The following is a 25,857-nucleotide window of genomic DNA, read 5'->3' as shown; positions in this document are numbered from 1 at the left end:
ACCCTCTCGCAGGTGCTTTGGTCACATGAGAGACGCCCCTAGGAGACGCCTAAAAACCTAAGGAAGGGGTTGGCAAGGGCGTGTCTGTGGGATGCCTTTGGGGCACACGGCCTCAAACCCCAGCACACGTGGACTTAAACCCAAGGAAATGTCTCCCCAACGAGCCCCTTCCCAAAGGCAGGGCGGTTCCGAGCGTGGGCGTTGGCCTGGTCCCGGCAGACTCTCCTCCAGCCTCAGCCCTGTTCCCATGCCCTTCCAAGGCCCCGCCTGACTGTCCTTCGCCTCTTCTCTCCGACGCTTAGTGAGAAGTTACCCTCCTCTCCTGCTTCCAGCACCGGGGCCAGCCTCTCCTCTCCCCAGCCCCACCGGAGGGAGGGAGAACCCTCCAGCTGAAACTGTCTGGGACTAAGAGGTAATTCAACACACAATTTGGGGGAAGAGAGAACCTTCCACGTGGAGGTAGGTGGCCAGGAGAGGAGGGAGGGGAATGGACTAGAGGCAGTGTCCACTTGTCCGAACGCCTTGTACAAGTTAGCCAGGGGTCCCTCTTCCTCTGGGCAGGTGCAGCCCCTCGCTGGGACCCACTCGTCCCCTGGGCCAGGACCCCTTGCACAGGGCACAACCTACGTGGCCATACCTGTGGGCCCTGACAGAGCGGGGAGCCCTGGAGCTACCAGCTGTGCACGGGCAGCTGGAGGGGGAGAGCCCAGCCGCCCAGCTGAGCAGCTCCAGGGAACGCCCCACCCTGCTCTCACTTCCTCGGAGTGTGTGTGTGTGTGTGTGTGTGTGTGTGTACAGTGGGGGGTGGGGAGCAGCACAAACCACCGAGGAAATGGGGCGAGTCAGCAGCTTCTGACGGAAGGAGTGGGGGCTGCGGAGGGGAGAGAAGGGAAAGGAAGAAAAGGAGGAGCTTCCTGCCCTGGCCAGGAAAGTCACATAAGAGGCCTCCCTCTGAACCCCCTGGGGAGACCACTATGGGGCCTAGACCCCAGAGCTGGCACCCACCCCCACCCCATCCCCAGGGTGCCTGGAAGGAGGGAAGGGAACTGACACACTGAGAACCACTGGATGGTGGCAGAGGCCATCACTGGGCTGCGCCATCGTGGGAGGGTCCCCTCCCCACCTACCAGGTGATGGGTGATGACTCTTAAATGAGACAGCATGCTAAGGACCCGGCACCTTGTCGGCTCCCCACTTAGTCCCGGGAGAGAGACAGGACAGACCCCCTCGAGGGAGGCCCCAGGCAGGGCCGGCTCTCTGTGGGCTACTGCCCCCTTCGTGGAGTCCCTGGAGGGCTCCCTGGAAGGAACGTTTTTTCCGTTTGCTTCAGAGCCTCAGCTTTCCCGTGCGGGACCGAGGCCCCAGGGAGCCCGTCCGCAGCCCTGTTTTCTCAAAACCCGACCAGCTGCTCTGCCCAGGCCTGGCCAGGCATCAGCTGTGCAGAGAAGCTGGAATCCGACCCCTGGCGCTGGGCCTGGTCTCCATGGCAGCTGCGGGTTTATTACAGGGGCCTCCACCCAGCTTGGCGGACTTTCGACTTGAAGCAGGGAGGAAGGAAACCAAGAAGGCAGTCCTGGGAGCAGGGAGCCCAGGGGTGCAGCCCAAGGCCCCCGAGATGGTAAGAGAGGGCCTGTGTCGCCTGCCGGCTGACCGGGCTGGGCGGGCGGGGGTGGGGCTCAGGGGCCACACATCCATGGAGTCCCTCCCTGACTGTTTTCCTCTGTCTGCTGCAGGCCAAGTTTCTTTCCCAGGACCAAATTAATGGTAGGTTGGGTTTGCTCTTTAATTAGCAACTTACAGCAAAATATGGGTCTCATTAAGCAATTTGCTCTGCTGTTTTTGTTGGTGGGAAAAAGGCGGCTGAGGGGGGAGTTGGGCCCACCCACAGGCAAGAGGCCGCTGCTGCAGGGAGGCGGCTGCTCTGCTCGGTGGAGGGTACGGCTCACAGGTAGAAATGGTGTTACAACCGCCAGGGTGATCTACAAACGAGGGGAATAGCAGAGAGAGCTCATTTGATTTTCCTCCAGAAGCTGGATACGGGGGTGGGAGGGGTGAATAGGGAAAGGAGAGCAACCACAGTTAACTGGCTAGGGCTGAGGGCCCGCCTAAGAAGGGGGCTTTGTCCTTGGCTGAGCCAGAGCAAAGAGCCTGGGTCTGCACTCTCAGGCAGCACCCTTCTACTCTCCGGGGGCCTCAGTCTCCCCGACTGTAAGGTGGGGGGTCCCCTCTCCCCGACATCAAGGCTGCCTGCTGTTTGAGCACATTATTCCCTGAGCCCCGTGGCCTCCTGGGCCCCAGGAGGGTTTCAGTTTCAAGCCTGCATAGTTCTGTTTCCCCAAGGCCACGGGCCAGCTGGGTTACGCAGAACTAAGGGCCCAGACCTGCACGGAGGGGCTCCGCATAGGCCGCACGGGGCCAAGTCCCTGCGGGCAAGCTGAGGGTTACCTGGGCAGGGGTTCCGGAGCTCTGGGTGCCCAGAGCTTGGTCTAGAAGGAAGAGTGGGTGGGTTGTAGGCACCAGGTGGGCACCTCCCTGGGGACCCCTTAATATTCTCACCCCCAGAGCAGGGCCAGAACAAGAAGTTTTAAAGCACAAGACCCAGGCAGGGGCCTCTCACGCCCAGTCTCAAGGAGAGACTCGGTGGAGTGTGGCTGTCAGCCTCAGTGTCCCGCACCCACACCTGGTTCCGAGGCTCACCAACCCTTTCTCTGAAGCTCCCAGAAGGAAAGTCAGCAAACTTCCCTTTGGACCCCGTGTCTGATGCCAAGAAAGTAGCCACTGATGTTTAATGAATGAATGACAGACTGGACGGGGTGGCCTGTTGGCGTGGGAAGAACAGGAGCCTTGAGGGTAGCGGGCCTGGGGTCCTAGCACATCTGAGCCTCAGTTCTCTCATCTCTGAGGTGGGTGTAATGACACCACCCCCCGAAGCTGCTGTGAATGATGGACAGAGGGGACGTCAGTCGTGTGCCTGCCACTGGGCCTGGTACAGCGGGGTGTCACCCAGGCATGAGCCAGCTGGTGCAGTTTTAGACATTTTGAGAGCTGGTTGTTAAACCAGTCATTATTAAATAATGCAAGATTAAACAATGTACCACCCCCTGCATTTGTACAGAAAAGTTAAAAAGATGGCCCTATTGCAATCAGCAGTGCTAAAGGTTTGAAAGAGGTTTTAGTTTAATGAATATAATTTGTACAAGGGTAAGAAATAGTTTAATAGTCAACCACGTACCAGATTGAATAATAGCGAGTTCATGGGAAGAGGGCTGCATCATTGGCACGAGACCCCGCTTGTCCAGTCACAGTCCCCACCCTCACCCCTCCCCAAGCAGGGGCCCCACCTGGGGTGATCTGAACAATTCTGATGGCACGTGGCGGCCCACCCTGAGTTCTGAATCGGAGCCTCTGCGGGAGGGTCCGGGGACCTTCCCGAGCTGCTGCTGGCCTCGCTGCTCCTCCAGAGCTGGGAGCGGGGACCAAGAGGCGGGTGGGCACCCTGCTCTGCTGGGCTGTGAGAATGTGGCTCTAGAGGCCTCCACTCCTGTGGGCCTTTCACATCCATCAAGGGAGAGAGGGTTGGAAGACAGCCGAAAGCCGTGTCTGGTCAGAGGCTGGGAAACACCCTGCGGAACCCCTTGGAGTCTTAAAGAGCAGGACCAGGACCTGTGTCAGAGGTCAGCTCGGGCGTCTGCAGCCTGGAGGCTGGGGTTGGAGCGGGGGATTCAGAAATGTCCGTAACTGTAATGATAACTGTCACCACATAGAAGAGCCACTGTCTGCCAGGCCTTCCCCAAGGCGGGGGTTTCTGGTCCTGTCAGTAACCCAGAGGCATGACTATCCCCTTCCCCACGTCAGTTGTCTTTGCAGAGCTCCCCTGGGTGTCTGGATACCTTGCTGCGGGCTCCCGGGCTCCCTGGACTGGACCTAGTGGGGAGGGTGGTGTGGAGAGCTTCCCCGTGGTTTGAGTCACTTGTGGGAGGAGAAAAGGGGGAGCAGAGGAAGAGGAGTCAGGCAAGGGAAGAAATAGGGTTGTCAGATAAAACACAGGACACTCAGCCCTGGCCGGTGTGGCTCAGTGGGTTGGAGCATCATCCTGCAAAGCAAAAGGTTTCAGGTCGATTCCCGGTCAAGGCACGTGCCTGGGTTGCAGGTCTAGTCCCAGTTGGGACACGTGTGAGAGGCAACGACTGATGTTTCCCTCTCACATTGATGTTTCTCTCCCTCTTGTTCTCCCTCCCTTTTCATCTCTCTAAAAAATAAATAAATAAAATATTTAAAAAATATTCAGGACACTCAGTTAAATTTGAATGTCAGATAAACAACAATGCAAAAATTTGGGACATACTTATCCTAAACATATGCCCATTGTTTATTGGAAGTTTAATTGAACTTGGCAGTCCTGTATTTTTATTTGTGATGGGAAGGGGGACAGCAGGAGTGGGCACAAGGAGGCGGAGGGAAGAGGAAAGGGAGGAGAGGGAGAGGGGTGGGGATAGCGGATGGAGGAGCGCTCCTGAGTCTCCCTTCCCGGCTGTGTGCAGAGTACAAGGAATGCTTCTCCCTGTATGACAAGCAGCAGCGGGGGAAGATAAAAGCCACTGACCTCATGGTAGTGATGAGGTGCCTGGGGGCCAGCCCGACCCCGGGGGAGGCGCAGCGGCATCTGCAGACGCATGGGATAGGTGAGTGGGCCGGGAGGGCTGGAGAAGAAGTGGGCTGGGCTGGTGGGTGGGCCATGAGCCCTGCAGCTGGGACCCTGGGGAGGAGCCGGACAGGTGGGTGCAGATGGTAGAGGTGCAAACAGGTCAGAGGTCACCAGCTGGGAGCTGTGGAGGCATTTGGCCAGATGTGCTGGGCATCGCTCAGGCTTCCTTGAATCCTCACAGCAGCTAGTGACACCCTCACTCAGCGGAACAGGGGTTCTGAGCCCTCCACCAAGGCAGTCACAACTCTGCAGCCGAGGCAGGGCCAACAGAGATCCCAAAATTGCTTTGACAGAACAATTTCCTTTTACCGAGTGTTTGTCACATGCTTAGCTCAAGCAGCCCTGTGAGGAAGGCACCACTTTGCAGGTAAAGATCAAGGTTCAGAGCCATTGGGTCACTTGCCCAAGTGCTTAAGCCAATGGAGGAATCAGAGTTGGGACCCAATTCTTCTGATTTCAAAGACTGACCTTCTAACAACTATGCAGCTCTCCACTTCTGGGAGAAACAGAATGGTGGGGGAAACCCAGCCAAAACGTTGCCAGGTGGTTCTCTCTGGTGGCGATTTTCATTCCTTATGGATGGTTTTTCATCCCCTTTATCATTGTTTCCTGTATTTTTGACAGTGGGGACATACAAGATTTTATAACCAGAAACAAGTTGTTGTTGTTGTTGTTGTTTTAAAGAAAACAAGAGGGGTGTGCGAGGCTGGGGTGGCTGTTCCCACTGGCAGCTGGACACTCGGGAGGAAAGACCGGCCCAGAGAAAGCGGGTGGCCTGGAAGGATCACTCGATCGGGAAGCCATCTGGAACTCAGTTGCCTCGTCTCTCAGACGGGTTCCCACCACATGCTGGGGCCACCCCACAGCCCTACCGGTGCGCCTGCAGCAGTGCTGGGGGCCTGTCCAGGGCAGGCCTCTGGAGCCTGGAGCCCAGTGACGGTGTGCTCAGGGACAAAGATTCCCTGTTTCCAGCTCCAAGGGGTGGTGGTTTCCTCTGGTTTCTGTCTCCTCCAAACAGGAAGTTGTGGTCAGGGGAAGTTCCAATTTCCTGTAGTTGTACCCCAAGCAGAGGCAGGGCCGAACCCCTCAGGCATCCTCAGAGGAGGCACATGGGCCCGGGAGCCTGGGGTGGTTTCAGTGCGGGGAAAGGCAAGCAACCAGCCCAGCCAGGACTGGGGCTGGGGGGCCCAGGTGGGGTCACCTATCCAACTTTGTGAAGGTGCAGTGGTGGCTGCTAGAGGGGGCGCACACATCGAGGTACTCCCCTGCAGTTCAGGGCATGAGAGAAGCACCCAGAAGGGAGCAGAGGAGGTGGGGCTCCATCCTGGACCTGCCACAGCTCTGTGAGGTGACTCTGCACTCAGAGCTTCCGCCTCCTTAGTGGGCAAAATGGGATGGTGATAACCACAGTCCCTGAGGAATGCGGCGGGGGGGCCGGGGGGGATGAAACGAGGCATGTCTGTGGCAGGAACTCAGCAGAAGGGCCGCACCTCTTCACCGTGACCACTGCCACCATCATGCCTCCCCACCCCCGAAGCAGGTGGCCCTCGAGCTGGCCAGGGAGGCTTGGGGAGGTGGCAAGTTAGCTTCCCCAGTGCAAGCCTTTCCCTCCTGCTCACTCCGCTGTTTGGGGATTTCCTAGACAAAAATGGAGAGCTGGATTTCTCCACTTTCCTGACCATTATGCACACACAAATAAAACAAGAGGACCCAAAGAAAGAAATTCTTTTGGCCATGTTGATGGCGGACAAGGAGAAGAAAGGCTACATCATGGCGTCTGAGCTGCGGTCAAAACTCACGAAACTGGGGGAGAAGCTCACCCACAAGGAAGGTAATGGCCTGGTTCCCTCTTCCCCCACAGCGGGAGAGGACTGTGTGTGGGCGGGGTGGGGGGGGTGGTGACACCACCAGGACTGCGCAGACACTGCGTTTCATGCGTGCCACAGAAGGCTGCGACGAGACGGCGAGGTGGGTGAGCTGTGGCCTGGAGCCCAGGGGAGAGCTGGGGGAGCTGGGGTGACAGGGGAGAAGTCCAGCCAGTCGAAGGGAAGGCCTGGGGAGTCCTAGCCAGGACCTACTTGGGCCTCACCCTGAGTTTAAGCTTTCACTGTGGGCCTTTGTTCAGAGTTCTGCCACCCCCCGGGAGCACTAGAGCCCTCTTATATATACTGGCGACGTCGCAGGGGAGCTGAGCGGCCTGCGGCAGCAGAGCCGGAGGTGCATGGAGGTCTCTTAGATGCGTGTCAGCCCCCGCGCCCCCGGGCCAGCTCAGGCGCTTTTCTTTCGCCACAGCTGTCTTCTGAAGTCGCTGCTGATGCAGGGTGTCCCAACTGAGCTGCTACTTTGTTCCCTCCCCTCGTGCCTGAGCCAGCTCCAGCCGCTCTTCCAGAGGGCTGTCCGTGGTGGCCCTTACTGGGACTTCTGGTCCCAGAACCCTGTGAGAGGCCTTTGACGCACACCTCCCAGCAGCGCAGTGTGCCTTTCTACGTCCCAGCAGGACAAGGGCCCTGGGTCTTCCGGGAAAGCCCTCTGCACGTGGCAAAGGGCCACCCCAATGCTGGCATTCACTGGCCCCCCAATCCTGCCACCGCAGCCATTTCGAGTCACCAGCAGAGTCTATACCCACTGACCCAGGAGGCTGGATTCCCACTCGGGCTGCTGGGCCTGCTGTGGTTCTAACAGGTGGTGGGGGGTGGAGGGGTGGATCGGGATGGGGGCCCCTGGGCTAGGACACAGTAGGTGGTAGGAAAAGGCTTCGACAAAGTCGGCCCTTCAGCCATTGGCTAGACCACAACAAGCCAGTGGAGGGGTTGCCAGGTTGTGGTGGGATTAGATTTGAATCCTGGCTCGCCTTCATTCTGGAGGACCTCAGATGGGTTTCTTCACCTCTCCCACCCTCCTCAGTTTCCTGGTTGGGAAAAAAATGAGGTTACAATAGACAATCCCGCAGGTCCTTCCAAGAGCTAACATTCTATAAAGCCGACTGCTTAGATTGTATCTGCAGCCACAAAGGCACAGCGCAAAGCACTTAAAAATAGTGCCGCAGAAGGCAGATCAGCCCCCCCACCCCCCGCCACCCCCGCCCCCTGCTTTTTCAGGCTGGCAGCTATCGCTCGCTCTCACTGCGGCTGTTTTCACGGGGACAGGGGGGCGTGGGCTCTGCCTCCCTCTCAGGCTCGGGCTCGGAGAACACTGCCCGGGTGCCTTTCATGTACCAGGGGGAGGGTTAGCAGGGAGGGCCAGCTGGGGCCTTAATTCTCACGGTTAATGATCTCTGTCTGAAGTTAACACCACGGGCCCCAAACTCGTACACATTTCTTATTTGTTTAACCAGTCAAGAAACATTACCACCCCCACACCCCCGCCCCAAAATGGCAGCGTGTTCCCAGCAAGCTGGGAAACCAATTTCCCTTGCTTTGGCTGTGGGAGACAGGAAAGGTGATGCTAGAAGTAGCAGTCCTATACCCTGAGTGACAAAGAAAACCTTCACTTTTATTGAGAAGTGTCCTTGGAGTGGCTGGAGAAAGCTGTCAGGGAGGCCTCCCTTCTAAGGCCTGGGACAGGCTGACTCCAGCACCCTGATTCTTTCTGGGTTCGGAGTGGTCCACCATACTACCCAGCAGGCAGACCCTGCCACCTGGCTACCCAGTGTGGTCCCTCTTCCAGGCAGGAGACTCAGGGGTTGGCAGGGCAGCTGGTGTTGGACCAGTCCACTGGGGTGGTTTGAACCAAGTGGTTGGTGAGTAGAAGTTTCTCCATGAAGATAACTTACATTCTTCTTAACATTCTAAAAATATTCAACACCCCCATCAGCCTGGGCACAGAGCACAGTAATTAGAGTTTAGAGCAGGCTGGTTAGGCAGAGAATCACAGGGTCTTTTCTAAGTCCAAAATTATGCACTGGGGACATCTAGGGCTGAGGAAGTCGACAGAGGGCAGTGAGACAGTTTCTGCAGAAGGGTCAGGATCGTTCAAAGAGCCGAAGGTATGTTGGCCCCAAGAGGCCACTGTGGAGAAGTTTACGCTGAAATATCCCTTTTTGCCAAGATCTGGGACAAGCTAGTATTTTGTTCAAGGAATCCAGAAACAGAAGAAACAAGTAAATGAAGTGATTTTTTTGGAGCAACGTCAGAAAACAATGGCGGTTTTGTACCCTTTCAGCTTTAGACACATTGAATTTATTTTCTCTCATACTCTCTCCACCTCCAAAACACAAAGTTTTTTTTAAAAAGGTGACGGTGGCAGACACCCCTTGTCACCGAGCCCTCTCCCAGGGTGGGGCATGCCCATTTGGGAGGGGAGGTCAGGGTGGCCCAGGGCGGAGCCGCTGAGGGTGCCGTTCAGCTGGGAGGGTGGGCTCTGGGGGGCAAAACCCACGCTGAAGGTTTCCAGAAACATAGGGACGGGAGACAGAGGCCATTAAAAGAACAAAACGAAACAAGGAGGCTTCAGTGGCTGAATCCTCACCGGCCCCTGCAGAAAATCCAATGAACTGCAAATTCTATCAGTGGTCTCCCAGGGTGGGGGGTGGGCTGTCCTGTTCTGTCCGCTGGCTTATTTCCTGGTCTCTGTGAACAGACAGCTGGACACTCAGGGAAGCCCTCTGGGGAGCCCAGCCCCAGGAACTCGATGTCCTATAACGTAGCAGTAAAGCTGAACTGAAACATTCATGTGATTTATTGCAGTGGATGATCTTTTCAGGGAAGCAGATATCGAACCAAACGGCAAAGTGAAGTATGACGAATTTATCCACAAGATCGTCACCCCAGTACGAGACTACTGAGTAGTGAAGAGATTGTAAGAAAGCCTCCCCGGGCCTGGAAAGTCAGATGGGTGAATTTTCGAGGAAAGTGTTCCTCTCACTCCAGGGAGGCAGCAGGGCAGCAAGATGACATCGCCTAACTGTAGCAGAGGCTCACTGAGCAAATGAAATGATTTTGGCCATGGAATTAGCATGTCCTTAATAAAAGATTGCTATTAATTTTAGTCACTGCTGTTAGTCGGCCCTTTACAGCGAGGAAAAGGCCTCTCCTATGGTTCGGAGTTGGGCCTGGCTTCCTCCCCTGACCGCCGTTTCCCAGCTGTCTGACTTTGGGCAAATCATCTTGCCCCTCAACACCTCGGGGTCTTCACTAAAGTTGGATTTCTATGTCTTACCTCAGGGAGCCTGGTGAGGAGGGTCTGAGTTAATAATGACTTGAAAAGCGTCTTTGCAAACTGTAGCACACTGTGCAATCCTGAGTTACCGTGGCAGTGCTTCTCCCAAGAAGGGCAATCACCCAAAAGGCCACATTCTCTATCTGGTGCTGGAATCAGCTTCCACATTTCCAAGACAAAGCCAGTGCTGGCTGAGAAACAGCACCAAGCAGAACACAAGTAACTGTGGCGACATTTTTTGCAGTACCACAGGGCCACTTACAAATCCTTATTCCTATCTCAACACACAGCGACACATTTGAGATTCATTCATAAACACCAAGTATACTGTCCTGATTGGTGTCATTCAGTTGGTTGGGCGTCATCCCAAAAAATGAAAGGTCACCAGTTCGATTCCTAGTCAGGCACATGCCTGAGTTGCAGGTTCAGTCCCTGGTCAGGGGACACAGGAGAGGCAATTGATCGATGCTTCTCACATTGATGTTCCTTTCCCTCTTTGTCCCTTTTCCTCTTACACATACATTTTTAAATAAAAACAAAATAAAACAAGTGAGTGTAGGATGGAAACATTCACAGCAAAACAAGGCAGCCTCAGCTGAACAGTGGGAAGAGCGATCTGCCTGTATAGCCTACACTGAAGGAAGCCGAAGCAAACCAGATGTGACGAGGTCTCCCAGAACTTCAAAGTCCCTTTCTGGTGCTTCTGTCGGAAGTTCCAGCTTTTCCCGGGCTCTTACCAGAGAGGTTCACAAACCTAGGATGGGTCAGCTCAAGTGGGTCAAATTGATCACAGCTTCAAGCCATTTCCCCGTGGCTGATGGAAAGTAGTAAGGGGATGTAACAGGACATGACTACGATACAGCAGGAGCCCTGGGAGACAGCAGCAGGAGTACCAGCCCTGCTGGGAGCAATTCCAAGTGAAGTGGCTGAGTTATGTGGCCAAGAGGTGCCAGGCTGGTGCTGCCTGTGTGACTCAATTTGTGGGTCCACTGGCCGAGTCGGCACTGCCCTAAAAAAGGGTTGGAGCCACACTGGCATGTTGAGGGGTGGGAGAAAAGGCAGAGCTCTAAATACCGATTTCTGTCCTTATAGGTATCAAAACTGGGCTCTCTGGGCCATGGCTTTGTCTAGTGGCGCTTAGTGGCTGAAGCAAAAGAAAATCGAACTGAGGAAGGTATGTTTTGGGGGAGGTCATACAAGACACACAGCGAAGGGCCAGGCACAAGGGGAACTGCAGGGGACAACAGTCAGTCTTCGTGCGACTGTCTCACAATGCTGCGGGCTTCAGACCACACCGAAGTCCCGCGAAAGAACTCTTCATTTCTCCAACAGTGGAATTACCAACGAGAGAAATTCCTAGGAGCTGCACAGAAAGGTTTCTTGGAGGGTAGGCAACAAATGGCACAACCAACCCAGTGGGTGAAGCTGTGATCACACAGCTGGGAATGTAGATTCACTGTGCAGGGACAGAACCAGGTTTTGTATGGTCTGAGCTTGTATGCTTTGGCAACCTTAAGAATTATAAAAATAGAAATACAGATTTGGTAGGACTGCTCTGAGGCCCCTACGAGAGGCCACAGCAAGTAAGGGGCCCAGGTGCTTACACTTCATTACCATTGTGGTCAATCCCCTCGAGGTCTGGTTAGATGTTGATGACCCACAGAGAACTGCTTTATTTCACTTTCAGGCAGGGCTCACGGGTCCTAGCCCACACCTCTGAACTCATTATGGGCCTTAGGAAGCAAACTCTACATAGCCAATACGGAACACCAAGGATTAGACAGTAGATACCTTTGATTTATTAGATAGGACGGGGCAAGGAAGTTCTGGGATCTGATGATGAGGGTACTTTCCCTTAAAGCCTTTTTGTTTTGATCACTGAATGGCCCCAATATGGTTTTAAAGCAACTTGTATTAATCTCATTTGCCTCAAGTATAGCTTGCCAGAAACTTATTAGTGGTGTGGAATGGTCATGAGAAACTAGGGCTCATCTCCACTGACTCAGTGTCCCTAATTAAGGGTGCTCAGGGGCTAGGACTCTAGAATTCTATGACGTGTCTGACTTACACCTCTATCCCAGGAAAGGCTGTTATACCACCCCGTGTCCAGGTTTTATGCTCATCCCTAAAATTCCAGCTGGTTCACCTAGCACCACTCTTATTTACAAAAGAGGTGACATTGCCCTTAGCTCTCAAACTGCACATTACTAAATGGATTTAATACTAAGCAGATGCTGTGGCTCATTACAAAGCTAGCCATATTTCGGTAAGAAAAGGGAATGATAGCTGTGCATTCATTACTTACCTCAAAGCATGCTGCAAAAGAATTACTTGTCATGCTTTGAAATGTCGGGATGAAAGTGCCTTGGAAGCACAGAGCCTACCACCTTCCTCAGAGCCTGCCCCCTGGTACCCCAGCGGTGCATTTTAGAGAAGACAAATTAACTGAAGGCTTTTCTTTTATTACATCTAAAGAGCTCTACATAAACAGGTAACATTCAATAGGTAAACAATTTTTTTTCCAATGCATGTAATAAATATCTTCACTTGGTACTTTTATACAAACTGACATTGGTCTACTATACATTTTTAAAAGCCATTTTACTGGTTTGGCATGCGGTATGGAAATTCTAAGAGAGAAAGTCTTAAGGCAATGAATCACAGATTTAAGTTTATGGAGTTTATGGTAACTTTTTTATCTGTTTATATACATTTTCCCCTTTGTCAATTGAATAATGAACAGCAGCATACTCTGGAACCACCAGCTATTCTCCCTCCTTGTTTCTGAAATCTAAGCTTTGTTTTTTTTTTTAATTAAAAAAAAAAAAAAACAGAACTCAACATTTACGGATAAAACAAAATTCTTACTAAAATAATTTCAAATGTGCTCTAAAGTTCTGAAGATCTTGAAGTGTTTTATGTATTTCAAACTGGAATTGTTTAAAAACAGCGTTCCTTTAACAATTAGAAATTAAAATTGGGACATATTTTCATTCAGTTTCAGACATTTGACTCAAAGGAAAATCTGCCAAGATATCACAATTTTGAGAAGTTTAAAAGCGAATCTTTCCTAAGTTGGTAATGATACAGATTTGTGAAAATGTCTAAATTAATATAATACAAAAATTTTAATGTTCCAAGTAAATTAGTCAACCAAGCATGGTGTGGTTAAAGTTCAGACTGTTTAAAACAATGTGCCCAATAATGCCCACAAAATAACTAAAAGCTCCTCCAGCCCTGCTAGCCGAACCAACTACTTGACCAAACGTGCGGCACACCAGCGCCGCACGGAACACAGACACACACGCCCGCCGTGAAAGAGGGCGGCAGGGGGGCTGCCAACAACCTGCCTCACGATTCTGAGAATCGCTCTCTGTCCACAAACAGCATGTCAATGGGAGTGAGGGTGGGCTATGGAATAAACAGATCAAATGACCATACACTTAAAAAAACAACTTAGAAGATAAGATGCAGTGCTTGACTCTACTAAGAATTACTACAGATCATGAAAGTCTAATAATATTGGCCATGAGACCAACAGAGTAACAGCTACTACTACTGTCAACATTTTGAAAGGTCAGTAACTGAAGGGAGCACACTCCTTGGAGTACAGAAGGAACTAAAAGAGACAAATGAACCGTTAGTTTCTCCTGTGGAGACATGACCAAAGCCACTAACTAGACAGACATTTATTTCTCCCTATTACCTCTTCTTCCCGTGGGGAGGTATAACGCAGGATTCTAAGGGGAAATGAACCCTCTCCGAAACTGGGCTGAAGAAAGTAGAAGGACGGATTTTCAACTGGATTATTCAAAGAGTTTGTAATTCAGCATCATACACAAAGTTACTGAACAGAATTTTGAGACCACTTAACACCAATGAAAGAAAAAGAACAAACAGAAATAAACTATTCATTTTATCTTAGGTAGTTGAATTAATAGAAATGTTTCCTATAGTAATGTAAAATAAGAAGCAACTCCCTACAATTTAAGTAATTTCTATTCAAATCCGAATTTAGACACAAATTATGATACTATTAGGTATTAGCCTAATATGGCAATGAGAGTTCTTAAAGTATTCACTTACCATAACACCCGATTCATTTGAAAACTTAACTATTTCCTGTTTTAACCAACAATAAATCTTTTTTTATTGCAAATTGTTTAGTGACTAACTCAGCCATGTATATGTGGAATACACATGCGTTGGGGAAGACTATATAACTCACTTGTCACTCACACACTTGTCTATAAATACATATATACACACACACATATACATATCAACACCAACTTGTTTTTCAAAATTCAAGTCAACAATTTAGTGACAGAGAGATGCTGTAAGAAACATATTATTTTCAGACGCCACATAGTCATGTGAACCATTAATTTTATCATACAACCAAAGATACAGCCATCTTGAAGTCTACCTGGATTACACGTCATTTTGCTACCATTGCAAGGTCTAAAATGACAATGTTATACACAAAGGTGGTCCTTCATCAACTCTGAGAACAGTAACAGTTGTGATATAAAAACCCAGTCTGGGAAACTGGTAATCATTATGCCCCTTCTTTATCTTCTCTCTTAAACCTGCTAAACCTCTCAATCAGCTAAAAAATATTTCCCACACCTTCAGTTATTACCTGGAGAACGTGATACCTTCTCTAATGACGATTTTGGAACACAAGTAGAACCACTTTTCCTTCCCTCCAACCCTCACTCATCTTCTGAAAAACAGTTTTCAATATATTTACATGTTCCATTATTAGTAAGAATAGGTCAGGCTGATCCACGAATTCTAAAAGAAAAAAACTGACTTTCCTATGTCATGCTTGTCTTTAAAAGGTGAAGAAAAAAAAAATAAAACAAACAACTGAGAAAATAAGTACACTCAAAACCAGAGAGTAAAATGACTAAAAATCAAGCCCATTTTGAATTTCAGCTGTCGACCAGATAGCAGATTCCTACAGACTGACACGTGTGGGGCATTGTATTTTCTGAAGAGAATATACTTTTAGGGTAACTGACCTTTTTTTTTGAGGTGACATAACCTTACCTCTGTCAGCTGCACAAGACACCCAACAGGGCTCACTATGCTATTTATACTCCCCACTTTGGTATGAAGATCTTACATGAAAACTCGTTACGCTGTGGCTAAAAAAGCAGGTGTTCACAGACTTGGTTTAAGTGCATAATACTGGCAATCCAAATTTAGAATAAAGAACTAGACTAAAGTGTATTATTCGCAGGTCTGCTAAGCCTACTCCTTATCCAGACAGCTTTACTTCAATCTCTAAAAACATATTCTCAGGGGTATCTAGCAAATAAAAGAGCGTATGTGATGGAGAACATGCAATTGGGATAGTCAATAAAGATGCTCCTACATGAGTTCAAGACCTTCGGAGCACTTTAAATGAAGCAGGCTACTGATTTATCAACTGAATGCAAACTCGGGAGAAGGAACAGTAATGACAGGAAAATACAGACACACACACACTGAACACGCACATCCACAAGCTATGTCCTGGAGATACACAGGGAATGCAGTGGGACAGATGAGGTTTATAACTTAAGGCTGGATAAAGTATGCATACACACAAACAGAACCCAAGTCTGTCATTTTTAGAAAAATGGAAATTAAAACTATCCCCTCAGGCCCCTCCCCATAACAAAGAAAAGCCCACAATTTAAAACTTCATACATGCAATTCCTTTTCTGTTATTGCAAATAAAATAATGCCATTGAAGTAAAATAAAACCAAAACCATAGGACAAATAGTGAAAAAAAATCTTCAGAATCCAGAAAAATTGAACTGAAGGTGGTTTGTGGGTACTTGTTTTTTTTTCTCTTTTTTCCTTTTCTTTCCTTTTTTTTTTTTTTTAACAAGTGTTTTTATCAGACAGGCAGTCTTAGATTTATATACAAAAGTAAAACTGAAAATATAGTTTTGTTCTCTGTACATTTCTTTTAATTTTTTTCCCTAAAAAAAGGAAAAAAAACCACACACTTGTGTACTTTTCTAAACAGAATAAGGTAAAACATAGCATAAAGTCCTCTCCTTTCTGCCAAGTTCATTTAACCTGGGGTGGGGCGAGAGCAGCACGGGCGAGGAGATCAGTCCAACGAGATAATGTCCGGTATGATGCCAAAGATGGACGCCGTGTCTGTGCTGCTCCTGTTGGCAACGGTGTGGCTGTGGCTCTCCCTCAGACTGTTGGAGGACACCAGGCTGCTGTTACTGCCACTGCTGCTTCCATTGGTGGTTGGCAGAGAAGTGCTGCCTCCTGCATTTAACTGATCGAGAAACATCTGCGAGGAGGTGTACGGGAAAAACCGAGACGAGTGTAAGAGGTCTTGGTCATCCGAAACCGCTGCTGCCGCAGCGGCAAGGAGGGAGGTGTTGTAATGCTAGGGAGGAGAGAAAAGACAAAGCAAATGTTGTAATATACTTATAAATTTGTAATTATACTTATAAATTCATAAGCTTTCTTCTTAGCAGAACAAAATCCTAGCTTTAAATATACTCCGAGATTCTAGTGTTTTTGAAATACTTAATAAAACATTTTGCAAAATCAAATGGCCTTATGAAATGACTGCATCACTGATCCTGAGACATTTTGTGTCTGAAACAGAAAAACATTTTTTTAATTGTATTTTTGTTTTAATTTGTATTGCAAGCAATTTTCAAAATTCTTTTTCCAAACTGCACAGAAGTAGCAGAAAAGAGGACGTCTACCCACTTTCTCTTATAGAGATATTTGGCCGAGAATTTATCAGTCAATATGGTTCTCTTCTCTGTTTCACTGTAAAACAGTACTGGAAACCAACAAAGAGACACTGTTCTTACTATGCACTCAGGCACAGCTGACAAAGGAATTTTTGTTTAAGTTCTTAAAACAAAACATTAATAATACAGTAATGGGTATGACTACTCTGGACTTTCTAAGGAAATTTATTTTCTTTCTCTTGGCTACATATTATACTTTTAAATATTCTAATATACAATTAAAATAACCATAGTTTTTTTCATATAACATACCTGATTGTCTCCTGATAAGAAAGGAAAGAAATCTAATCCTGTGGGAGAAAAAGAATTATTTCAGTTTTGAAAAACAAAACCAAAAAAACTCTCCCAAATGCCCCAATACTTCAAAAATATATACAAAATCTTAAATGCTAATTCTAATTCATTTAGAATTTTACTTAAACATGAAGAACTGAGCTGAATGCTTTACATCCCTCCCTTCTCTAGAGTACTAAGCCTGAAGTCCAAGCGTAAGCAACGACTTGTCCTCTCTCTCCACGACTCTGCTGTGGGACCCGGGCCATAGCTGCCCTGTTAGACCTAGCACTGGCCCCTTAAACCGACATAGTCCTTTTCACCAAATGCTCTCATTGACTCCTCTTCAGTAACTTCTCAATCTACTCTAATTCCCTCCTCACAAGCACCTCATGAGGTATGTTCATTGTTGTCCTCATTTTTGTAAATGAGAAGATTTGAAGGTGAAAGTTGTTAAGCAAGTTGTAGCACATACTTTCTTTCTCTTTCTCAAATCTGCTTACTTGCCACTATTTGTATCATCTTCTGACTCAAGAGTCTCCAGTGGTACGAGGGGAGACGAGATCTGAGGGGGTGTCCCGCTGCTGGGCAGTGGCTACTACAGAAGGCTCAGCTCTGATTCCCGGTTGCCAGGGAGTCATGGAAGGCCCGCCCCTTCCAATTCACATTCCTGCCTTGTTGCCCAATGAGTAATGCAACAAAGATCAAGTAAACCAACGTGAGTAAAATGCCTCGTTTATGACATCTAAACTTGGGGAAAGTGCAAGCAAAGACAGATAACAATTAGAGCGCAACGCCAACACTTTAGGGACCCACCGACTACACGAGGACAGACTACAACAGGAAGACCTGCAGGGGGCTCCATGAAAAGCAGGGCTGCACTGACCAATATAGGAGCCACTAACCACATGATTTGGCTATTTCAATTTACTAATATTAAATAAAACAAAAATTCAGTTTTTTAGTCATACTAGCCACATTCCAAATGTTCAATAATTATGTGGCTAGTAGCTACTGTATTGGGCAGTTAGATTACAAGATCTCCATCACTGCAGAAAATTCCATTGGATAGAGGTGGAACAGGCTTTTCGTTATAATCACTTAAAGTCCACTCAACTATCTCAGCTCCCAAGACTCCTTACCAGTGGCCTGAGTTTTTCTATTGGGGAGGGGTGGAGGGAAACTTCCACTTTGTAGTAAATTTTCTACAATGAGCCTATGTGGCTTTTTGTAATAAAAAAGAAAAATTTTCTTAGATTATATGCATAATGTACACATTATTAAATTATAAATGAGAACTTATAATTCTTTTTGATAATGTAAATGATATACTATGAACTCAAAATACACTGTACAAATGAGTATAATGCATGTTAAACTACTTTAAAAAAGAAGAATCAGATTCACTGGGACAAAAATTACAACCTTGCAATTTTTTCAGTTCTGCATTACCTCTAAGATAATACGACACAGTTACCCACAATGCATACATGTTGCATCATAACTGGATTCAGGAAACAAAAAATAGTATCATAAATATCATAATTCAAATCAGCACATCAGAAGTCATCCAAAAACAACTTGTAGACTTCTTTGAAGTTCAAAAAACCTAAAGATCACTGCATTAGTTTTGCCACTGTTGGTAAAACACTGGCTATTGATGAAAAGTACAAACAATGAAGTGGATTTGTATTTTATGACCTCTTCTGTAGGTCTAGGCCCTTCCCTCCAATCTTTCAATTCTTTCTTAGACGCACCCAGAAGACTATATAAATCAAAGGCATTCATAATGCTATGTGACAATATTGAAGAACTGGTGACTCACCTTGTAAGTCATAAGGCATGGGTGTCATGTGGAAAGGATGCCGATAGTCTTGGATGAGAGATGTGTTAATGTAGCTTGTGTCTACAGCAGGGAGGCTCGGGGTGCGGGACACTGGAGATGCTTGATGTGGAAGACTTAATATGCTAGAAGAAGGAAAGGTTTGCATAATTCTCATTTGAACTTTTAAGTTTAACAAAGGAGTTGCATCTCACAATGAGTCCTAACTTTTGTGCTAAAGAAAAGCAATATATAATTCTGACTATTATAATTACAGTTGTTTCCTTGGTATCCACAAGGATTGGTTCCAGGAACCCTCACGGACACCAAAATCTGCAGATACCCAAGTCTTTTTAGTAGGCCCTGTGTATCCGTGGGTTCCACATCTGTGAATTCAAACAACTGTAGACTGAAGATGGGGAACCTGCAGATACAGAGGGCTGACTGTATTAGGAAATAATCTGTATAGTTACTAGCACTTTGCAGCGGCTATTAGGAGAAAATGGGTGGATGCAATGGTATCCAATATTCAATCCTGATACCGTATTTTGCTGTGTGTAACGTGCACTTATTCTGCCCAAATTTTTGAGGGAAAAACAAGAATGCACATTATACATGGGTATAATAATTACATATTATAGCTAGGGCATAATAATCCCATGTATAATGTGTATAATAACGTGGGTGTTCATTATACACAGCAAAATACAATAACCTACACTTTCAGAAAGCAGGGAGAAGGTATGGCTGAGCTACTTCAATGGAGTATGAAAGGTATTTACAGCAGATGATATTCTGAAACCTTTTAAAAATAAGTACTGGAGTGTCAGCGAGTAAAAAGGACACATAAGTCCTTGCAAAGAAAACACACACAGGCAAGACAGGAGGATGCAGTAATCTGATCAGTGAAGAGTGAAGAGCTGACCCAAAGACCTGTAAGCTTTATGAGAACAAAAACTAGGTACGGTTTATCTTGCTATATATATCCAATGGCCTGCACGGTCACCAGCACGCTGTCTGCATAAACAGCCTGCTGAATGAATGAAGGCAACAAGACAAGGAGAAAAGATGTTCCAAAATGAACAGGTACGGAGACTTTTTAAAGGGAGAACAGTGTAACTACAACAAGAAGAAAGAAAAAAAAATTGAATTCTGGAACAGAGTGAAATGTTTAAGTAGCTGAGTAGTCAAATAATTTTTTCTTTACCAAAAACAAAGCAAAAAGGAGAGAAAAATAAAATTGAAAAAGAAAAAAAAATAATCAAAATGATTTTGAAAAGAAAAAAGAATAATTCTGATAGCCCTCAGTGCAAACACAAGGATCATACGGTATCCCAACCGTTAGGAGGCGAACAGGTAAATTACAGAAAATAAAGAAAAGAGAAAGCATAAAGAGGCTATCTTTTGCTTTTAAAACTTTATGTAAAGTATGTGGGGTATGGAAATGAAATTTCAGTGGTACAGAATATTTCAAAAGATTCTAAGGTTGGAGTTCCAGGAACTGAGTTTCAGTTATGACCATCTACCACATTTTATGAATGGGATACAAAACATAAAATACACTCTCATTTGCTTCATTAAATTACTTCATCTAATGGAAACAATTAAATCTCTTGCATCTATAAAAAGTACTGTTTTCCATTAGCTGTCTCCTCTGACAATGCCTAAGGGATTACAAGAGGGAAGAAGGCAGCTGAAATGCTAGTCTTTGAACATCTCGGTATACTGAACAGCAAAGGGAATTTCTGGATGAATACTCAACACTCAGTGGCTGAAGACAGCAAAGTGTTTTACATTTACTGACTATTTTTCCTCTTTCTAATTCCCACCTGAGTTCTTTCCTTTTTTGTAGTAACATTCTGAAATGCATTTCCCCCCTTTACAATACACAATAACAAATATAATATTCTGGCTTTAGGCTTCTATCATTGGCTAGCCATTATTGTAAAATGGCCACTAGTATTGAATATGGCATTGTTTTTCTCAAAATGTCATAAACTTTCAGGCTGTTTGTTTTATCTGAAAATAGAGAAAGATCTGGCATTTGCAAATACTATGTCTGGGTTCAATTATGCACTGGGAAGCTCAGGAAGTAGTTACTGCATCTAATGTAAATTTCCAAATAAAATAAACAAAGTTATATTTGGAGAAACAGCAACGTAAATATCCAAAGAAGAAATGCTGGATTTCTAAACACTCAAAAAAGTTTCCTTTAAGGGAAAAATATATATTCAGACAGTAAAATTATTGCATAGTTTACATATAATCAGAAGTAAAAATGTTGATAAAGTAGGATTTAAAGTAAGATTAGTGTTTAAATATTCATTTTATTTAGATTAATATTGCTTCCAATGTCTTTATTTCTGTCTATGCTGAGATAAGCTATTCTACAGTGAAAATAAAATACCAATCTGTTATGTTTGATTACATTATGAAGATTCCTGAAACAGTCAAATTCCTCCAACAAGCCAGGAGCTACATTCATGACAACTGTGCTTTTACTGTTGCAACTTTACCTTTCAAGTAACTGCAAATATATTCAAATAGAAGGTTGTTTTATCTCATCGAATAATATCAAACCTGAAAATAATTTAACTTCAAGTCTTCTCTTCGTCTGATGTTAACTTTCTTCTTGAACCCTGAAATCTGTAACACCTTTTGTGGACTTTCCTTCTTTCAGTTACTTTCTTTCTTTAGGCAGCAGTGTTTGTTGGAAGGAGATTTTTTTTTTAATAGCCCCTATTCAGTTATAACAGGCCACGCATTTCCCCTGATATGTATACTTAAAAGGGGACACATCTATTTCTAACCTTCAGTGAGCTACAACTGTGCTTCAGCAAAGCATGAAGTCTTTTTGCTGAGGATTCCCAGTGTGTCTCATGAGACTAACAGTCTGTTTAAGAGTACAACTAGAGTTAGCTACGTTTTTTTTTTTTTTACCATCTTCTACAAAATGTTAAACCCTTTAAGGTTAGGACTGTATTTACTCATTTTATCATCACCCATATTCTTTAGCATGGGGTGTCTTACCTAAAACAGATAATAGCATTTCATGAACTGAACTGAAGTATAACCAAGGTACATTATTATTGACATGAAACTAATGGGAAGTAAGCCTGCAAAACAGAAAGCATTAAGTGTACTGCAACTTAAGTCTTAGGCTTCTTTCATCGCCAGCCTTACACATTCTGAGGCAGGTTGAAAGCATTTATCTGGTCTTCCTCTGCTTTCTACAAGGAACACCCTACTCAGGGTTAATTTTACACTTTCCAGATTGAGTAAACGCTCTAAATCCTGTAAGCAGCATTGGGATCATTTGGGAACTTATTTACAAATATAAATTGTCTCACTCCCTGTTCCTAAATCAGACATGGTGTGGGTAGGGAAGTAACGTGTGCTTTAATCAGCCCTCCGGGTGATTCTGCTGTACACCAAAGTTTGAGAACCAGTGTACTAGACCCATCTTTTGGTGTGATGAACACTATATCCAACTGACCCCTTTAAAGCATTATCCCAACCCCTCAAGAATATCACACACCTGGGAAAAATTTAACTTAATCTTTGATTGCTAAGGTAAGTTTTACAATCATGCATAATAATTTTATTTGGCAGATCTCTTGATCCTATTTGCAAAATTAACGCTCACAGTGTCCTTTTTTAAGGTCTCAGCACTTACCCTTTATTATTTAGTGGTGATGTGGGAGATAGGGAAGGACAGGTCCTCTTGGCAGATGGCTCTTCCTCCTCTTCATCAGATGAACTGTCTATGGTTAGGTCAATCACCTCCACTTTCTTATTTTTACTTGAAGACTGGTGGTGCGAAGCCACCTGATGCTCCAGTGTGGAGCTCAAGCATCCTGTGTAAGAGTGATTAAAACAGAAGGCAAAAAGACCTATGACACCTCTCTTTATTCCTCAGTGTGCTTATTATAGTTTAGACTTACAATATTGCTGGGGTCAGCAAGTAGAAAACCCACAGTGGTTCTGTTTCCCTATGGTTTAAAACTATTATTTATTCTTGGTTGTTAAAGGACTTTAAAAAAAAACAACAATTCTGAATCAGGACAATCAAATGTATGTCCATTTCAGAATAAAAGAAGTTTTAAGGGCAAAGACTATCTATTACATATATTTATCCGTACAGTACATGATATACTCATGAAATGTTATAGTAACATTTTTAGAAAGTCACAGCCACGCCCTGGCCAGTGTGGCTCAGTTGGTTGGAGCACCATCCTGTAAACCGAAAGGTCACAGGTTCAATTTCCAGTCAGGGCACATGCCTAGGTTGTAGGTTCAGTCCCTGATCAGGGCATGTGCAAGAGGCAACCAATCGATGTTTTTCTTCCTCTCTCTCTCAAAAAAAAGCCATAGCCTCTCTCCAGCAAAACCATACTAAAAGCCAGGGAAAAAATGCAAATAGAACAATGTTCACTAATCTGCACCAAATCTGTTAAAAATCTGAAAGGATACCATTTCAAAAGCATGACTTCACAAAGACTTATTAGATTTATGTTCCTTTCAAATCTTAGATCATAAAACTTTAAAAGCTAGCAAAAGTAAGTTTAAAAGGAGCTTTACTACTTTGGAACATTTAATCAATAACTTAATAAGTTATTGAGCTATCCATAAACTGCTGAGTGTTTTTTTAATAAAATTTGAGCATTTTAATATTGAAAACCAAGGCTTTACAACAGCAGGAAGAATGCTCCACCCTTTTAGAAAATCGACACTCACCATCCACTCCATTGTAAGAGGAAGAAACTTCCTGCACTTCCTTTTTTGATCTCATAGGTGCCCAGGAGCCATCCTCTTTAAACTGTATTTCATCACAGTCTGTGCAGTACTTTAGGATTTCCATAAACAAGCTATAAAAAACAATTTGCCCTTTGAGTATCACATGTTAAATGAAGATAGACTGGAATTATTACTGTCCAAAAACCATTCAGACTCTGTATGTTTTGTATAAGTATAAATGAGAGAGAAGAAAGTAGACTAGGTTAAGTTACATTTGTTCTCAAAATCTAGGGCTATACAGAAAGTAGTTATTTAAACTATGGTACCTTTACGCAAGGAAATATTATGTAACCATGAAAAATGAGGTTCACAAACATTTTTTAATATGGGAAAATGTTCACGGAAAGTGGGAAGAGGCTAAGAAAACAAAACCTTGTATTTTACAAATAAAATTCTGTATGTATATGGTATAGAAATAGTACTTATCTGCCCTGGCTGGTGTGGTTCAGTGGATTGAACGCTGGCCTGCAAACCAAAGGGTTGCTGGTTTGAGTCCTCATCAGGACCCATGCCTGGGTTGTGGGCCAGGTCCCCAGTAGGGGGCATACAAGAGGCAACCACACAGTGATGTTTCTCTCCCCGTCTTTCTTTGTCCCTTCCCCTCTCTCTACAAATAAATAAAATAATTAAAAAAAAAATAGAAATAGCACTTATCTAGGTGGTGATACTATATTTTTCCTCCTTTATATTTTTTACATAGTCCAAATTGCTTATAATAAACATCTTATTTGATAAACTGAAGCAATACATACAAAAACATGTACTGAATGTTAAGTCTCCTGCTAAATATCATACAGATACTAAAAAATGAGATTTAAAAAAAATGTGTAAAATTAATGGTCAAATTCTTAGGATAAAAATATTAATACTATTAATACTGTACAATTACAATGGTGAAAATAACACACACTACAAAAGCTTTCAATTTTCCTAATATTTCCCCCCTATGATTGAATACCCTTGTGCTGCTAAATGTATTCCATTCCTCATGTTACACCTTCAGTCTCCCATGTGTTCTCCAATACCACAGATAAGGTGCCTTATGTGTTTTCCTAGAGAACACAGGGCATCTCAAGAAAATCCTTTTTTCAATTTCTTTTTTTTGTTCAGTAGCAAAAAAAAAAAAAAAAAAAAAAGGAGTAAAAGGAGGCTAGAGAATAGAGGAAAATTTAGAGGAACACTCCAAGATGTCTGGTAGGGCAGATAAGACATAAGATTTTTAAAAAACAGATCGTTATGGCCCTGGCTGGCACAGCTTAGTGGAATGAGCGCGGGCTGCGAACCAAAGTGTCGCAGGTTCGATTCCCAGTCAGGGTATATGCCTGGGTTGCAGGCCATGACCCCCAGCAACCGCACATTCATGTTTCTCTCTCTCTCTCTATCTCCCTCCCTTCCCTCTCTAAAAATAAATAAATAAAAATCTTAAAAAAAAAAAAACAACAAAAAACCAGATCGTTATGATGCTGCAGGTAGACAAGAAAATCAAAGGCAAGTATTTCAGAGGAAACAGAAAACCAAAGTAAGCTACTAACTCATGCAGTGTGTTGATCAGTTTTTAGGATCCCTACAGCAGGGGACGGGCATGGGAAAATCTACAAAAATAGGCTAACTTCTAAAAAGTCCAATTTTTGGTGAGCAAAAGTTAACCAGAGTTTCACAATCTTTCATTCTTTCTCCAGCACAGTCCACACGTCTAGGGACACATACGTTCACCTGCAGAGAATGTGTAAGCATAACCTGCTTGGAGCCATTGGTGCTGAAATGGCAAATGTCAGGAGGCAATGACAGTGAAGCGTGTATTTCCGAAACAAGAGGACATTAAGTTAAAAAGGTAAAATGTTCACAGTATCACTTACTTTGAAAATAGAATCACGGAAATCCTAAAAATATGTAACTCAGAAAACATGACCTGAGAAATAACAAACCCAGGGAACAGATGTCATTTCGAGGTGCAAGGAAAAACTTTAAATGACGTACCCATCAATAATAAGGTGTTCATATGGAGCCTTCTTATCACAGACAGGACACACCCAGGTTGGTTTTTTCTCATTCATCTGAATATAAAGAGTTGCATCAAAACACTGCAGATGAGAACATGTAAGGGCCCGACATGGAATTGTCAACCGCATTTTACCAAGCTTTAAAAAAAAAAGAGAGACAAAAGTAGGTATCAGACCACTGTTCTTCAAAATTTAAATTTTAATAAAAATTTCATGAAGCACAATGGTATGTGTTCTGATTTAAGGTACAGTGTTTACTTTTTATCAATATGGAAGAACATTAAACACATTTTCTGTGAAACATCTACAGGTTA

At 45.2% G+C, this 25,857-nt stretch overlaps 2 protein-coding genes across 3 annotated transcripts in view; one reads left to right on the top strand and one right to left on the bottom strand.

Moving 5' to 3' along the window:
- Positions 1–1,179: 1,179 nt before the first annotated feature.
- Positions 1,180–9,691, top strand: CALML4 (calmodulin like 4). 2 transcript variants are annotated; one of them, XM_045822265.1, is made up of 5 exons: positions 1,180–1,618; positions 1,734–1,764; positions 4,542–4,682; positions 6,348–6,536; positions 9,391–9,691. In XM_045822265.1, the coding sequence occupies exons 1-5, from the start codon at positions 1,484–1,486 to the stop codon at positions 9,486–9,488; spliced, it is 594 nt and encodes a 197-aa protein (XP_045678221.1). In that variant the 5' UTR covers positions 1,180–1,483; the 3' UTR covers positions 9,489–9,691. The 2 variants fall into 2 exon arrangements, with proteins under 2 accessions (XP_045678221.1, XP_045678220.1); XM_045822264.1 differs by lacking the exon at positions 1,734–1,764 and having other exon boundaries at positions 1,510–1,618.
- A 2,612-nt stretch (positions 9,692–12,303) lies between these two features.
- PIAS1 (protein inhibitor of activated STAT 1) overlaps positions 12,304–25,857 on the bottom strand; it is a 96,569-nt gene continuing 83,015 nt past the window's right edge. The window contains exons 9-14 of the mRNA XM_045822263.1: positions 25,521–25,681; positions 23,484–23,614; positions 22,423–22,603; positions 18,750–18,892; positions 16,904–16,941; positions 12,304–16,272 (exon numbers count right to left, since the gene is read on the bottom strand). Coding sequence (XP_045678219.1) covers positions 15,979–16,272; positions 16,904–16,941; positions 18,750–18,892; positions 22,423–22,603; positions 23,484–23,614; positions 25,521–25,681 — 948 coding nt within the window. The 3' untranslated portion in view covers positions 12,304–15,978. The remainder of the gene's footprint in view (positions 16,273–16,903; positions 16,942–18,749; positions 18,893–22,422; positions 22,604–23,483; positions 23,615–25,520; positions 25,682–25,857) is intronic.

The sequence above is a fragment of the Phyllostomus hastatus genome, unplaced genomic scaffold (assembly GCF_019186645.2).
Source record: "Phyllostomus hastatus isolate PE091 unplaced genomic scaffold, TTU_PhHast_1.1 phas_scaffold_501, whole genome shotgun sequence".
In the NCBI taxonomy this organism is placed as follows: Eukaryota; Metazoa; Chordata; class Mammalia; order Chiroptera; family Phyllostomidae; genus Phyllostomus; species Phyllostomus hastatus.
Note: the sequence above shows the minus strand (reverse complement) of the source record. Positions and strands in the feature narration are given on the sequence as shown.

What these genes read in the sequence shown, in the direction of transcription:
- CALML4 (XM_045822265.1), top strand. Translation starts at nt 1,484, where the DNA reads ATGGCAGCTGCGGGTTTATTACAGGGGCCTCCACCCAGCTTGGCGGAC. An exon ending in TCTGCAGACGCATGGGATAG is followed by an intron (nt 4,683 to 6,347) that starts GTGAGTGGGCCG and finishes GGGATTTCCTAG; the next exon opens with ACAAAAATGGAGAGCTGGAT. An exon ending in GAAGCTCACCCACAAGGAAG is followed by an intron (nt 6,537 to 9,390) that starts GTAATGGCCTGG and finishes GATTTATTGCAG; the next exon opens with TGGATGATCTTTTCAGGGAA.